This window comes from Mus caroli, chromosome 10 (genome assembly GCF_900094665.2).
Source record: "Mus caroli chromosome 10, CAROLI_EIJ_v1.1, whole genome shotgun sequence".
Lineage (NCBI taxonomy): Eukaryota > Metazoa > Chordata > Mammalia > Rodentia > Muridae > Mus > Mus caroli.
The window spans coordinates 120368862-120385679 of NC_034579.1; the positions used below are offsets into that span (position 1 = coordinate 120368862).

Here is a 16818-nt window from a genome sequence, read left to right on the forward strand (position 1 = left end):
AGAGAGGGAGGGAGGGAGGGAGGGAGGAAGGAAGGAAGGAAGGAAGGAAGGAAGGAAGGAAGGAAGGAAGGAAGGAAGGAAGGAAGGAAGGAAGAGGGCTGAAGAGATGGCTTAGCGGTTAAGAGTACTGACTGCTCTTCCAAAGATCCTAAGTTCAAATCCCAGCAACCACATTGTGCGTGGCTCACAATCATCTGTAATGAGATCTGATGCCCTCTTATGGGCATGAGGGTGTGTTTGATCAAAATACATTATATGAACATACAAAATGCTCAAAAAATAAGAAGAAAAAATTATAGAACTGTGTGTCTGAAGACAGCTGCAGTGTACTTACATACATAAATAAATAAATATTTTTTTAAAAAAAGAAAGAAAGAAGGAGGGAAGGGGGAGGGAGGGAGTTTGCATATGACAGTAGATCCTTGCTCAAAAATCCCAAGTCTCAATGCTTTGATACATCTATGAGGGGCTGTCAAAGGCTCCAAGCAGCATCCCCATCTGCCACTGACACCTAATATACCATTAAGTTTGCTGGATCAGGTGCTGAGATCAGCAAATTGGCCTGGACCTGTTGAAAGCCTTCTCCTGTCCAGGCCTCGTTCACAACTAGAGAATTTTGGGTCACTTGGTATGTGCAAGTCAGGGTAATATACCCAAGTGAGCAATGTGCTGCCTACAAATTCCAAATAGACCCACTAAGTGCCATGCTGCTCTCTTGGTGGTAGGAGGGTCCAGGTGCAATAACTTGTCCTTTACCTTAGAAGGACTGTCTCTGCACGCCCCACATGACTGGAGACGGTCCTATACCCACGTACACACACACAGACAGCACAAATGGTTTGGTTTGTTTTTTTTTTTTTTTTAAGAAAAGCATATGAAGTTGGGAGGGAAGCGTGGTGAGGGTAATTAGCAGAACACTAGAGGTGAGAACATGAGGGTGGGTTTGATCAAAACACATCATATGAACATACAAAATGCTCAAACAATAAGAAGAAAAAAATTATAGAACTGTAACAAAGTCCTTCCTCGAGCAGACCTGGTCCCCCATTCATTTGAAGAGTTTTGGGTCTTCAAACGAGCTCAAGTCTGGAAATGAGTGGAGGGGCCTTAATTCTCTGCTGTTATGACTCAGGGCAGCCTTTTGTTAACTTGTTCTAGAAATTTTCAGTGTGTACAGACTGAGTGCTTTCTACCTATTTCATTTCTGGGAACACCATGGCCACTTAGCCAAATGTCTGTGCAGATCATTGTAAACATTGCTCCGGCTACACTTTGCACTTCAGCAAGTGCACTTCCCTTGCTTCTCATACTGCCACATGCCCCTGAACACTCTCTGATCCGTGATCCGACCAGACCCATTGCACTTGGTCAGTGAGCAGTCACAGTTCCCACTGTAGGGTCTGGCACAGAGAAGAGCAATAACAAAGCTCTTCAAATAGGATTCGCTTCTCTTGATAATCCATATCTTACAGTATCTACAGATAAGGCGGGTCTTCTGGATCCTCCCACACATATCATGATGTGTGCATGGACAACAGACACACATACACAGACACACATACATAGACAACACACACAGACACACAGACAAACACATACACACAGACACAAATACAGACACACATACAGACACACACAGAGACACACAGACATACATACAGACACACACAGACACACATACATAGACAACATACACAGACAACACACACAGACACACAGACAGACACACACATACACACAGACACAAATACAGACACACATACAGACACACACAGAGACATACGTACAGACACACATAGACAACACACACAGACACACATACACAGACAATACACACAGACACACAGACAGACTCATAGACACACACAGACAACACACACAGACACACACACACTGGCAATCTGGCACAGAACAGTTAGAAAAGCCAGGAAAACAGGTAACAAACATGCCAGCCAGCCTGCAGATTTTACAGCTCACTTTACAAGCTTTGTGTCCCAACCATGCCATAAAACACATCTAGCAAAGGTCATTGATGACTTTCTACTTGCCCCAACCCATGGGCATGTTCACAGCTCTCTCCTATCCTGTGAAATCATTCCTTTAAAAAAAAATTATTTACTTATTATATGTAAGTACACTGTAACTGTCTTCAGACACTCCAGAAGAGGGCATCAGATCTCAATACTGATGGTTGTGGGTCACCGTCTGGTTGCTGGGATTTTAACTCAGGACCTTTGGAAGAGCAGTCGGTGCTCTTAACTGCTGAGCCATCTCTCCAGCCCCCTGAGAAATCATTCTTAGCTCTCCTGTTCATCGACTTCTCTGGCCTTTACAAGCTTGTCCTCCTCTGATGTTTTTACGTGAATATCTCTAACAGAACTATCCTGCTCCTCTTTCTCTTCTCGGATACACATTCTTATCTGGTGATCTCTGTCCTCATCCTGACCTCGATTCAAGTGACCTCAAATCCCTGATTTCAGCCAGGTCTTTTTCCTGGCATCTAGCCTCTGATCTCCAACTGCCTTCTGTACACCTACCACCTGGGTCCATCTAACATCTGTAAACTAAGAGCCCTTGCTTTATAAGCTGGCCCTGAACGAGCTACTAAGAATATCAGAGGCCCATAAAGTAGACATGGTATTTGAACCCTTAGGACTTGGATCTTTGCTTTCTGGGGGGTTGTTGTCTAAGTGCTGGGCTCAGATGCAAGGCTTCACACATGCTAAGCTCTACCACTGAGCTGCACACCCAGCCCTAGAAATCATAGAATTAATACAGAGAGCAGATAGTAGGCCTACTATGTGCCCCAAAATGCAGTATACACTGATACTTTGCATTGCTGCACCGGTGTGAGGGAAGATATGGAAAGAAGCCCGAACTCAGTGATACTTTGAACTCAACCTGTTCAGAACTGAAATCATCATGCTTCGTGATGATGTCATTAATGACCTTTGCTAGATGTGTTTTATGGCATGGTTGGGACACAAAGCTTGTAAAGTGAGCTGTAAAATCTGCAGGCTGGCATGTTTGTTACCTGTTTTCCTGGCTTTTCTAACTGTTCTGTGCCAGATGAAATCATCATGCTTCTGCCCTTCCTCTCGTACATGCAATCTCAACCTACATCTAGTCAATAAATATTTAACACACTTATCAGCACCTACAAAGGTTCAAGAAAACTCCCTTCTACCCAGTGACCAGAGTCCACAATTCAGTCATTATTTTAATCTCTTTCCTCCTCCCCAACACATAGGCATTATTAGTTCTGCCTCCTTATGTTACCAGGCCTATTCCCACCCTTCCCTCTTCAGTAATTCAGGTCGTAAGTATCCGTCATCTGCTTTCAGGCACAGCCTCTAAAACTACCTGTTGACTTCCCCCCTCCCACCTGCCGGCCTGTGGCTCTAGAAACTTCCTGAATCACAATGCCTTTGCAGAATGATTAAACCCAGTGGCAAAGTGGTGTGTACCATCCTAGACCCTCAGGGGGCTGTGAATCACAAGTTGGAGGCAGACACAGCAGCACAGTGAAAAAAATAGCGCTACTCCTGGCCGTCTTCAGATAATTCCAAGTTTCTATGAGAGAGTAGATCTTGGCGCTGTTTGGTGTAAATGTGATAAAGCAATCTGGCGGGAAAGGGCTGTATTCAAAGCATATGTAGCATCGTGAATAACAAGGAAGTGCACACAAGAAAACAATAAAAGTCTATTGGGTTTAATTTATAAGTAAAGTATATAGAAATTTTCAATGTTCTATACGAAACCTCATGGCATATGGCTTAATGAAGACTTGGCAATGTTCTACAGTGGATGCTTTATTTGCTTTCATGGCTGCCCCTTACTTTGGGCTCAAAGCAAAAAATCTTGTAGGGTTAAACTAAAACGTTCTCATTAAACAGAGTCAGTCTTTATACATAAGCTCTCCTACTTTGCTGTAGTTTTTTTATATATACTACTATCAAATTTAAGCTGAAATGTGGCCTTGAAACATCCACGTATTACGATCCTGTGTCAATCGAATGAATTCTCCTATCTTCTCCTCCTTATCTTACATAAGAGAAAATCAACCAGCACACAAGTACTTCAAGCCCTCAAAGAACTTGCTCATTTCCATAGTATCTTCACCCCCCAAATTCCTCGTGAAATATTGCCATGGTTGGCATCTTCACTTCACTCTGATGAAGCTGATAAAAAGGAAGGATGTTGCCGGGCGTGGTGGCACACGCCTTTAATCCCAGCACTCAGGAGGCAGAGGCAGGAGGATTTCTGAGTTTAAGGCCAGCCTGGTCTACAGAATGAGTTCCAGGACAGCCAGGGCTATATAGAGAAACCCTGTCTCAAAAAAAAAAAAAAAAAAAGGAAGAATGCATTCCGTTTGCCATCACGTCCCTTGGCTTGGCACACCTTGCTTGCCCCATGCTGCCTTTCAGACCAGCTTCTCCATTGAACTATTTATATGGAGAGCTATCAGCAGACTCCCAAACACACCGTGCCCTTTCTACTTCTGTGTCTGCATTCTGTGCCAGTCTCATTATTATCTTAAGGAGCTGAGGCCACAGAAGTCTGGGAATACGGCTGAGGGGTTAGGAGCACTTGTTGCTCTTCCAGAAGACCCAAGTTCAGATCCCAGCACGCACACACACACACACACACACACACACACACACACACACGACAGCTCACACATGCCTGGAACCTGGGTTCCAGAGGATCTGATGACCTCTTCAGGCCTCTGAAGATACCCAAACATATGTGGCAGACAGGCACATCCATACACATAAATTTAACAGAAGTTTTACAATTTCTAACTGCACCTATAACATTTCATTGCCCTTGTTTGTACCTGTTGTCCCTTCTGGAAATTCCCTTCCTTGGGAGCAGAAACTCTAGAGCCTATCTTTGCACCCACTGTGTTAGTATTAGCCGGAGATTGTGTTAGTATTAGCCGGAGAGGCAGAACCTATAGGCTAAACAGATATAAATATATGAAAAGGAATTACTGGGGCATTGTCTCACATAATTGTAGAGTTTGAGAAGTCTCAGGACAGGCTTACTGTAATTGAGGTCTCAGTCCAAGTCCAGGTCTTCAGATCCAATTAAACTGATCATATAACCCTCAGAGTAACGATCCAGGGAGGCACAGGGTGAGTCCTACATTGCTGGGAGTCTATCACTCTGCCCTTGGGGACAGAATTAAAGTGTTCCAGGTTTAAGAAAGAGGAAGTCACCTTTCTGGTCCCTCCCTAACTGATTGGACAGTACCGGCCCACATGGAAGGTGGATCCTCCCATTCAGATTAGCAATTCATTCACCAATATCCCCTGTGCACACTCACCCAGAAACAATGTTTTACTAGTCAGTATTCTGGCTATGCCTTAACTGAGTCTAAGTGACATACAAATCTAAGTATTATACATTTAGTCAGTAATTATTTGCAGACTAATAGAATAAATGAAAGTCTAACTTGACATGCAAGTCTGAGACTGACCTAGGCAGTGTAACAGATCTCCTTCCCATCACTTCCAACATATTAATAATTTTTAAACAATGTAAGAGATAAAATAAAGATTTAAAAAGCCATATTTTAGCCAGGCATGGTGGCGCGCGCCTTTAATCCCAGCACTTGGGAGGCAGAGGCAGGCAGATTTCTGAGTTTGAGGCCAGCCTGGTCTACAGAGTGAGTTCTAGGATAGCCAGGGCTACACAGAGAAACCCTGTCTCAAAAAACAAAAAAATAAAACAAAAAAATAAAAATAATAAATATAAAAAGTCATATTTTAAGGAATATCTCCAAAGTAAATTACTCTTTTAGCTGCTAAAAACACACAAAATAATGCTAGATACTAAACTAAAAAGAAATCCCAAACAATTGGTGTCTCAAGTCTGCTGAGTTTGGAAAAATAGCCTGGGATTCGCTAGATATTAGCTCTGAAAAAGAATGGTGCTGTCTTACAGTGTAAGGCTTGTAGGGGAAATAACTCCCAGTAGGTTAGAGGGCTGTACAGTCGGAGAGCTTAAGGCGGGAAGGGGGAAAGGTTTTGTTACTTCTGTGGATAAAATCTCAACGGAAACAAAAGAAATGACAATGCTGCCACCCAGTGGCAATCAATGGAAAAGGCTCTACCCGAGGATCCTTTTAAGATTAAATAGCTTCTGTGTGGAATGCAATGTGGTCTATAACCCTCTTCTTTCTTTCTTTTCTTTCTTTCCTTCCTAAAATTTCATTCATTCACTCACTCATTCATTTTATATGAGTGCACTGTCGCTGTCTTTAGACACACCAGAAGAGGGAGGGCGTCAGATCCCATTACAGATGGTTGAGAGCCACCATGTGGTTGCTGGGGATTGAACTCAGGAACAATGGAAGAGCAGCCAGTGCCCTTAAGTGCTGAGCCATCTCTACACACACACACACACACACACACACCTTCCCATCCTGTTTCTTTAACCCATAAATACCCTGCACCCTTGGGAAGATTTGAGTCTTAAGACCTCTTTTTGGCTGTCTCTTGAATAAAGCCTCTTTAGAAAGCTCTTGCTCAGGTGATAGACATATATGCAACAGGTAAAAAAAAAAAAAAAAAAAAAAAAACCACTTGTTCTGGCTCCCAATATTCTCTTCATGCTGAGTGTGCAGTAGGGACCTTACTGCCTTCTTCCCCTAAGACAACCTCCATCTTCACTGACTGCTCCCAAGGCGGTAGGAGAAACTCTTTCTAGAAACTCTTTCTCAATCATGTTACTTCTACTGGGCATACCCAGAGTATTAGAAGGAAAATGTTAATTCCCTTTTTTTTTTTTTTTTTTTGGCTTTTCGAGTCAGGATTTCTCTGTGTAGCCCTGGCTGTCCTGGAACTCACTTTGTAGACCAGGTTGGCCTCGAACTCAGAAATCCGCCTGCCCCTGCCTCCCAAGTGCTGGGATTAAAGGCGTGCGCCACCACAGCCCCCCCCCCGTTAATTCCCTTTTTAGTTATTTGTTTTGTTGTTGTTTGTATGGTTCTTGCTTTGTTTTGAGACAGGGTCTCTCTGTGTAATCTTTGCTGGGCCTGGAACTCTGCCTCGTAAGTACTGAGATTAAAGATGTGTACCACTGCATCCAACTGTTTGTTTGTTTGTTTGTTTTAAAATATCAGTCTAATAACTTTAAGTTAATTTAAAAATCTCAAGGAGAGCTGGAGAGATGGCTCAGCGGCTAAGAGCACTGACTGTTCTTCCAAAGGTCCTGAGATCAAATCCCAGCAACCACATGGTGGCTCACAACCATCTGTAATGAGATTGGATGCCCTCTTCTGGTGCATCTGAAGACAGCTACAGTGTACTTACATATAATAAATAAATCTTTAAAACAAAAATCTCAAGGAACACAGCAGCCCAGGACTATAATCTTAGCACACAGAAAGCTGATACAGGAAGCCCAGGCAAGGAGTGAGTCCAAAACAACCACAGTCCAGTGCTTTAAAGTCCCTCGTGGACAGACCATGCCCAGAATGACCCCAGGCTTCCAGGGCAGAGATGGCCTGAGACAAGACTACCTCAGCCTGGGGCTGTGACACCAGGGAGAGGATCAAGCCAGAGATGACCAAGTCTGGCTCTCTGCAGGCCCAACCATGCCCAAGATGACCCTTGACCAGTGCCACACTGCATAGGTGGGGCATAGCACTCCTGAGACCACTCCTGAGATGACCCCAGACATTCGGAGACTCCATGGACCGCTAAGAGGAGCAAGTAAAGCCGGGCGTGAGGAACCCTGTCTTTAAAAAAAAAAAAAAGGAGCAAGTGATGGAGAAATGGAAGAGAAACAGAAGGGTGTGGGCACTGTGAAGACTGGCAGAACTGGAGACTCGAGAGTAGTGAGGAGCACCCTGATGTGAGCAGCAAGTTATCCCACCTGGGACCATGGTGGGGTCCTGGCCTATGCTGCCACCAAGAACCAGGGAGGAAGGAAGGAAGGAAGGAAGGAAGGAAGGAAGGAAGGAAGGAAGGGAGGGAGGGAGGGAGGGAGGGAGGAAGGAAGGAAGGAAGGAAGGAAGGAAGGAAGGAAGGAAGGAAGGGAGGGAGGGAGGGAGGGAGGGAGGGAGGGAGGAAGGAAGGAAGGAAGGAAGGAAGGCTGGAGAGGTGTTCAGCCATAAAGCCATTAAGAGCATTGCTGCTCTTGCAGAGAACTCATGTTCAGTTCCTAGCACCACATCTATAGTTGTAATTCCTGGGGATTCAGCACCCTCTTCAGGCCTCCAAGGGTCTAAGTACGCTTGTGATGCACAGATACTCTTGCAAACAAAACACCCATAGTCATAAAGATAAATAAATAAAATATAAATACATTTAGGTACTCCTTAAGTTCTGGTGTTCTATAGTATCAAACTATTACACAGCTCAAAATATTACTTGGTGTGTAAAAAGCATCTGCCACATAAATCCAGAGATCTACGTTCCATCCCTAGAAACTACACGAAAATGGAAAGAGAAGGCCAGCTCTGCAAAACTGTCATCTAGCATCCACACATTCGTGTGCCTGAGCACACACAAAAATGCATAAACTGGAGCTGAGCATGGTGGCACACGCACATCTTTAAATCCCAGCACTCGGGAAGCAGAGGCAGGAGGATTTCTGAGTTTGAGGCCAGCCTGGTCTACAGAGTGAGTTCCAGGACAGCCAGAGTTATACAGAGAAACCCTGTCTCAAAAAACCAAAAAATAAAAAATAAAAAAGCATAAACTGTTTTTAGAATCTCACTGCTGGGACAGAATGGAAATGTATCACCGTAAGCAAAGCTAACCCAGGCTCAGAAACACAAATGCTACATAGTGTCTTTCATATACAGGTTCTGGCTTTGAAACTTTAGATCTGTGCATTTAACTTTGTAACTAAGAAAGAAAGGATCCATGGGGTGGGGAGAATTAAGCGGTCAGAGGGATTAAAGGTTTAAATGAGGCTAAGGGTAGGGTAAAACAGGAGAGGAGCAGGTGAGGGCTTATGGAAACCTACTACTTTGAAAGCTGACTTTAAGGTAGATAGATAGATAGATAGATAGATAGATAGATAGATAGATAGATAGATAAAGGCCGGACATGGTGGTGCACGCCTTTAATCCCAGCGGATTTCTGAGTTCGAGGCCAGCCTGGTCTACAAAGTGAGTTCCAGGACAGCCAGGGCTACACAGAGAAACCCTGTCTCGAAAAACAAACAAACAAAAAAAAGATAGATAGATAGATAGATTTTTAAGAGTCTTAACATGGGGCTGGTGAGATGGCTCAGCGGTTAAGAGCACCCGACTGCTCTTCCAAAGGTCAGGAGTTCAAATCCCAGCAACCACATGGTGGCTTACAACCATCCGTAATGAGATCTGACTCCCTCTTCCGGCGTGTCTGAGGACAGCTACAGTGTACTTACATATAATAAATAAATAAATCTTTAAAAAAAAAGAGTTTTAACATGATAACTTTGCATGGACAATACTAGTTGCAGGTGTTGGATACCTTCTTCTGAATTATTGGTGGTCAGATAGACTTCAGAGTCCCCAAAAGAACTATTGCCATTGCTCAGCAGGACCAGGTGGTGAGACCCTACTGCTGATGATATAGTTATCTGCAGGAGACCTGCATACACTCAACAAGATCAGTTAACATTGTAACAGACGGCACTAATTAGACCCAGTAGATCACAATAAATAACAGAAAGGAGAAACATGAAGGGGAAGGTGATATGTTAGGGGTACCTGGGGGAAATGGGAGAGAAGAGTCAGGTTGCTTATATTCAAGATATATGGTTTAGAGGCTGGAGAGGTAGCTCAGTGAAGAGCACTGATTACTCCTCCAGAGGACCCTGGTTCAATTCCCAGCACCCACATCTTGACTACACTATTTATAACTCCAATCCCAGGGAATCTAATGCCCTCTTCTGGTCTCCTTTAGTACCAGGCCTGTAAGTGGTACACAGACACACATACATGCAAAACACCCATAGACATATAAGTAAACAGTTTTTAAAATATATATTGTTTGCATGTATGCAGAGGACAAAGAATAAGCAAAAGGCATGCTAATAAAAAAATAAAATTGGGACTGGGCGGTGGTGGCGCATGCCTTTAATCCCAGCACTTGGGAGGCAGAGGCAGGCAGAATTCTGAGTTCGAGGCCAGCCTGGTCTACAAAATGAGTGCCAGGACAGCTAGGGCTACACAGAGAAACCCTGTCTCAAAAAACAAACAAACAAACAAACAAACAAGCAAACAAATAAATAAATAAAATTGGGGTTGGAGAAATATCTCAACAGCTAAAAGCACTGGCTGTTCTTCCAAGACCCAGATTCGATTCCCAGCACCCACATGATGACGCTCACATCTGTAACTCCAGTTCCAGGGAGTCTGATAGCCTCTTAACTTCTGTGGGTACTGCATGCACATAATGAACAAACATACATGCAGGAAAATACCCATACTCATAAAATAAATAAATCCTGAAAAAATAGAAAACACATTATAGCCCAGAAATATGTATAATGCTGTATGTTATTTAAAATAATAACCAGCCTGGTGGCATACACTAATGATCTTAGCACTCGAAACACAAAGGGAGGAGACGCTCCAATTTGAGGCCAATCCAGGCATCAAAGAGAGACTCTGCCTTTTTTTTTTTTTTTCGATATTTTACTTATTTACATTTGTTATTGCCTTTCTGCAAGCCCCCTATCCCATCCCTCCTCCCCCTTGCTTCTATGAGGGTGCTCCACCTACTCCCGCCTCCCTGCCTTGGCATACCTCTACATTGGGGCATCAAGCCTTCACAGGACTAAGGGCCTCTCCTCTCATTGATGCCTAACAAGGCTATCCTCTGCTACATATATGCAGCTGGAGACACGAGTCCCTCCATGTGTATTCTTTGGTTGGTGGTTTAGTCCTGGGAGCTCTGGGAGGTCTAGTTGATGGATATTGTTGTTCTTCCTATGAGGTTGCAAACCCCTTCAGCTCCTTCAGTCCTTCCCCTAACTCCTCCATTGGGTCCCCATGCTTTAGTCTGATGGTTGGCTGCGAGTATCTGCCTCTGTATTTGTTAGGCTCTGGCAGAGCCTCTCAGGAGACAGCTGTATCAGGCTCCTGTCAGCAAGCACTTCTTGGCATCACCAATAGTATCTGGGGAAGACTCTGCCTTTTAAAAATGCATATTTTAAAAAGTAAAATGCAAAAATGTCAATGCAAAATTAAACAAACAGGACAAAAGAACCCTGACCTATTCTTGCAACCATTGTTCAAAAAAAAAAAAATAGGTTATGTTATGTTTTGTTTTGTATTGTTTTGTTTCGTTTCTTGAGGCAGGGTCACAGAACTCACTCAATAGAACAGGTTGGCCTCAAAAGCAGAGATACACCTGCTCTGCCTCTGGAGTGCTGGGATTTAAAGTCCTGCATAACCACTGCCCAGCTAAAAACTAAGTTCTTAAGTGTAATTTTACCAAATGGTGCAAGAAATAAACCTCTGTCTGACAGTTTTGCAGAAAACCAAACTGTTCTCCCCAGTGATGGTCTGGTTCAGATAACAACCCCGGAAACAACTGGTCCAAAACATCAATTCATTAGTAGTCAACAACTTCACTAATTTTCTTCCAATTTTGTTCCAACAAGAGAAAGTAAAACATGTCTTCCCACTTTCAGTTAGATGTAGCCTTCTTACGTCTCTCACATACGAACAGACTCCAATCAGAACCACTAGAAAACAGCTCTTTTCCCTGAGCACCCCCACCCCGTCCCTTTTTATTATTATTTATTTTCTCTGAAATTCCTGTGAGCCTTTGCATCTGTACCTATGTACCAAAGGTGTAAAATGGTGGTTGGATCACTTGCCATGGAAAACTCAGACCAAACAGCCTTTGATTTTTCTCATGCGGTCTTCATTTCGAATACTGAATATAGTAACTCTATGATAATTTTTCAAAATCTCTTTATGAGATATTGGTAATATCTCTAAAATATTCATCTTTTGCAAAGGACTTGTTAAAATCTTACTATTGGCCAGGCGGTGATGGCGCAAGCCTTTAGTCGCACTTGGGAGGCAGAGGCAGGCGGATTTCTGAGTTCGAAGACAGCCTGGTCTACAAAGTGAGTTTCTGGACAGCCAGGGCTACACAGAGAAACCCTGTCTCGGGGGAAAAAAAAATCTTAATATTACTAATCAAAATCAATATGCTCAAGGTCTCTCCTTTTCGGGGACAATCCTGTTGTTAAATGGATAGGTTTTCAGAGCCCGGAAGATGCAGATGGACTCTAGAAGGAGCAGTAGGAGTCGTCTACACCTGCGAGACCTGCAAGAACTACAATTCCCAGCAGTCCCTCCGGCGGCGCAGGTCCATGCGCGCGCAGCGATGGAGTCCTGCCTTGTTCCCGCCAATTCTCGTGTCAGTCCTGTCCGGGTCTAGTTCCTTACTTCATGGAGCCATTTGATCCCGCGGAGCTGCCGGAGCTACTCAAGCTTTATTACCGAAGGCTCTTTCCCTACGCCCAGTATTATCGCTGGCTCAACTATGGCGGAGGTGATGGAGGCTGGGACGGGATGGGTAGCGGGCCTGGGAGCCGTGTGTGAGAATACTCTGGGCGGGATGTCCTAGGTAGGAAGAAGAGAGGCACCTTCTTCACCGATGACAGGCAGCATTTCGTCCTTGAAATATTTACACCTCCTGTTTATTGTTCCCTAGCAAATGTGAAATTGTATGCCCCTTCAGATTACAAGCTATCTAGAACAGAGCTGGGCACAGGACACTCGTTAAAAATATTCCAGAGAGCCTAGTAACTCATACCTATAATCCTTACATTCTGGAGGTTGGGGCATGTGGATTTTCATGAGTTCAAGGCGAGCCTGGGCTACATAGTAAGCTCTAGGGCAACCTAGTCTACACAATAAAACCCTGTCGTTTAAAAACATATGTCAGGCTGGGCGTAGTGGCGCACGTCTTTAATCCCAGCACTCAGGAGGCAGAGGCAGGTGGATTTCTGAGTTCGAGGCCAGACAGCCAGGGCTACACAGAGAAACCCTGTCTCGAATAACCAAAAAAACAAAAAACCATATGTCTTCCCATTAGTTAAGGTTACATTATACCCTAAACTGGAGTTAAAATTATTTTGCAGTGACAAAGAATTACTTTCAACACCGTGAATTTTCATTCACACTGAAAGATGATATTTACATTCGCTACCAGTCCTTCAACAACCAGAGTGAACTGGAGAAGGAGATGCAGAAAATGAATCCATATAAGATTGATATAGGCGCAGTATATTCTCACAGAGTAAGGAATCTTTTTTTTTTTTTCCGTATTTTGTTTGTATCTTTTTTTGTGTGTTTGTTTCATAAGCCAGAGTGAATTGGTGCCCCCAAGTTTTGAAGGTAATGTTTTAGACTGTATTGTTGTTGATGAAGCACACCTTTTTTTTCAAGTTAATTTTAATCTTGTTTAACACTCTATAGACTGAAATCATTTGGCTGTTAATACCTTGCCTTTTTCCTAGGTTTAGAAGAAAAGGTGAGCATTGGGCTGGAGTGTAGCTCAATTGATAAGAGTGCTTGCCTGGCATGCATGAACGGTTGGATTCCATTCCTAAGAACACATAAACCAGGTGTAATGGGCATTGTCTCCAATCCCAGCAGAAAGGAGGGAGAGGCCAGTTTGAAATACATGAGACCATGTATTTATTGTTTTTAAGATTTCTTTATTGTTATATGTAAATATACTGTTGCTGTCTTCAGACACACCAGAAGAGGGCATCAGACCTCATTATGGGTGGTTGTGAGCCACCATGTGGTTGCTGGGAACTGAACTCAGGACCTCTTGAAGAGCAATCAGTGCTCTTACCCGTTGAGCTATCTCTCCAGCCCCAGTATGTGCCTTTTATTGTCTGTTCTGATAGGTATTGATGGACCCTTATGATACCCCTGGTCTTAAGTTGTGAGGGGAACTGTTTTTCCTGAATAACCTGTGCTTTTTTTTTTTTTTAATATGTTATTTCTGAGGATTTCAATGATAGATCATTAAACTCTCTTTGCAGTCTTAACCCACTCACACTTGCACACACACCCATTTATAATCTTACTGCTCTGCCTCCTGAGTTGCTGGAACTGCAGGTGTGTACCAAAGCACTCACCAACGGATGTGATGTTTCACTGAGAAGTGACTTGGCTGAGCCATATTCTCAGAGACTCTTTGAGCTAAGTTCGCCTAGGTCTTTGTCAGGATAAAATCTCCACTCACATAGGAACTTTTGTTTAGTCACTGATCTATCCCTAGAGCCTAGATCGGTACCCAACACATATGCTCAGATCCTTCTGAAAGGAATCTAGTCTCCTGCCTAGGTTATCAATGAAAGCCAACAGATGTGAGGAGAAAGGCCTGAGTCTCTGAATAAAGAGATGGCTCCACAGGAAAAACACTGTGTTTGGATCTGAGTTCAAACCTCCAGCATCCACATAAAAGCTGGTCACGTCTACGCTCGAACCTATAACGTGTGTGCGGGACAGAGGCAGGAGACACTGGGGCTTGCTAGTAGTCAAGGGCAGCTTGGGCTACATGAGACCCTGTTTCAAAAACAACAGAGACTCATTTGAGGAGATATTTTTTAGTATGTTGAAGGGATCTAAAATAATTATGTATGTGTTATTTGTGTGTACTGTAACAAGGAAAGATTTGTAAAATACTCTGTAATAGGAATTGTTTGTATAGACATTTACTTACTAGAAACTTCACATAGCTTTGTCATTTGTATCAAGCAACATACACTTAGAGTTAAATCATTACACCCTATTTTAAGTCGATAAAAAATAAAACTATCGTCAATTCGGGTTGTATGAGATCCAAACTGTCTAAAGTGTCCTAGGCGTTGTATTATGCAGCATCTTTGACTTACTCACCGTGTGAATAGCCATGAGCAGCTCTTACAGAGCCTGATGGCTGTTTGTATTCTTAGCCCAATCAACACAACACAGTGAAGCTGGGAGCTTTCCAGGCCCAGGAGAAAGAACTGGTCTTTGACATCGACATGACAGACTACGATGACGTAAGGAGATGCTGCAGGTAAGCGCCCTCCTGCTGGGGTAAGTGACAGTCACTGGCAGTGAGTAATGACGGCTTTGTTCCAGTTCCGCAGATATATGTTCCAAGTGCTGGACTCTCATGACAATGGCCATGCGCATCATAGACCGGGCATTGAAGGGTATGTGTCAGTGTGTCCTTCGTGTCAGTGTGTCGTGGGTGTCAGTGTGCTGTGCGTGTCAGTGTATCTGTCATATGTGTCATGTGCGTCAATGTGGTGTGTCTCAGTGTATTGTGTGTCTCCGTATGTCAATATGTTGTATGTGTCAGTGTGGTGTGTGTGTCAGTGTGGTGTGTGTTATGTGTGTCCATGTGTTATGTCACTGTGTTGTATGTGTCAGTGTGGTGTATCAGTATGTCATGTGTATCAGTGTGTCATGTGTGTGTGTGTGTCAGTGTGGTGTGTGTGTCTGTGTTGTGTATGTGTTTTTGTGTGTCATTGTGTTATCCTCTCGGTCTCTGTATTTCATTATCAGATCACATATATTTCTAATATTTTCCCCTGAAACATAAGAGGAAAAAGAAAAGAGAGAAAATTAGTATTGAAAATATTAATACAGCTGTTGAACAAACTAGTTTACCTTCATGAAAAGAACAGTCTTACCCAGACTGGTTTTAAACTCGCTGTATTCCCAAGGATGACCTAGAACTCCTAACCCTCCTACCCCTACCTCCTCAAACGACAGGACCTTTGAGCTGATTCCCAGCGGCGGTATGGATTGCCTCACAGCTGTCCCTAATCCTAGCTCTAAGGGATCCAGTACCGTCCTTCAGGTCTCTGCAGGCACCATCACATACAGACATACACTCATGTACACACACAAAAATAAGTCAAGGAAGAAATAAATCCTTGTCAGGAAGACAATGATGACTAAGACAGGCCAGCACAGGTCACAGCAAACACTCGGGGCTCATGGCAAACTGCGGGTAAGTCAGCATGAGGAAAATGGGAAACTGTCACTGGTGAACGCCTGAGTTCGGCTCTGCAGCACTTGTGTAAAAGCCACAGCACAGGTTGGTGGAGACAGGATTCCAGAGGCTCGCCCAGCCAGCCCATCTAGCTGAATCAATGAGCCCCACACACTGTGAGAGACCTCAGAAAATAAGGTAGCCAGAAACAGAGGTTGATACCCAGCGTCAGCCAGCCTCTGAGCTCCCACAGGCATGCACACCCTTATGTCTTACCACAAATTACAAAGTAAAACGTGAGAGAGCCCAGTCTGGTGGTGCCTATGAGTAATGTCAAGGGCGGAGGTAGGAAGAGCAACCTGAAGACCAATTTGGTTGGGTTATCTGGAGGGCGACACTGTGCGCTTTTAATTTCTGCCCTCGGGAGGCAGAGGCAGGCTGATAGATGGAGCTCTATAGACCCTGGTCTGCAGACAGCCAGGGCTACACTAGGTTACACAATTGTCCTGAAGCCTGTTGTTTCTCTCCCTCAGAGGACTTTGGATTTAAGCACCGCCTCTGGGTCTATTCAGGAAGGAGAGGTGTGCACTGTTGGGTCTGTGATGAATCCGTTCGAAAGCTGTCCTCTGCTGTGCGCTCCGGGATTGTGGAGTACCTGAGTCTTGTAAAGGTAACAGTCTCTCTCATGTATTTATTTATTTATTTATTTATTTATTTATTATGTGTGAGTACACTGTAGCTGTCTTCAGACACTCCAGAAGAGGGCATCAGATCCCATTACAGATGGTTGTGAGCCACCATGTGGTTGCTGGGAATTGAACTCAGGACCTTCAGAAGAGCA

The 16818-nt window shown here is 43.8% G+C and overlaps 2 protein-coding genes across 5 annotated transcripts in view; one reads left to right on the forward strand and one right to left on the reverse strand.

Moving 5' to 3' along the window:
• The window catches only part of LOC110303948 (17-beta-hydroxysteroid dehydrogenase type 6), a 15110-nt gene extending 9898 nt beyond the window's left edge, over nt 1–5212 (reverse strand). For 3 of the 4 annotated variants that reach the window (XM_021175196.2, XM_021175195.2, XM_021175194.2), the window contains exon 1: nt 5052–5212. The gene's annotated coding sequence lies outside the window, so the exon portion shown is untranslated. Of the gene's footprint in view, nt 1–5013 lie in introns of all 4 variants that reach the window. The other variant, XM_029482866.1, reaches the window with a different exon arrangement.
• Nucleotides 5213–12347: 7135 nt separating this feature from the next.
• Nucleotides 12348–16818, forward strand: part of Prim1 (DNA primase subunit 1) — a 16079-nt gene continuing 11608 nt past the window's right edge. Inside the window, exons 1-5 of the mRNA XM_021174514.1 lie at nt 12348–12521; nt 13114–13271; nt 14944–15050; nt 15116–15189; nt 16511–16647. Coding sequence (XP_021030173.1) covers nt 12419–12521; nt 13114–13271; nt 14944–15050; nt 15116–15189; nt 16511–16647 — 579 coding nt within the window. The 5' untranslated portion in view covers nt 12348–12418. The remainder of the gene's footprint in view (nt 12522–13113; nt 13272–14943; nt 15051–15115; nt 15190–16510; nt 16648–16818) is intronic.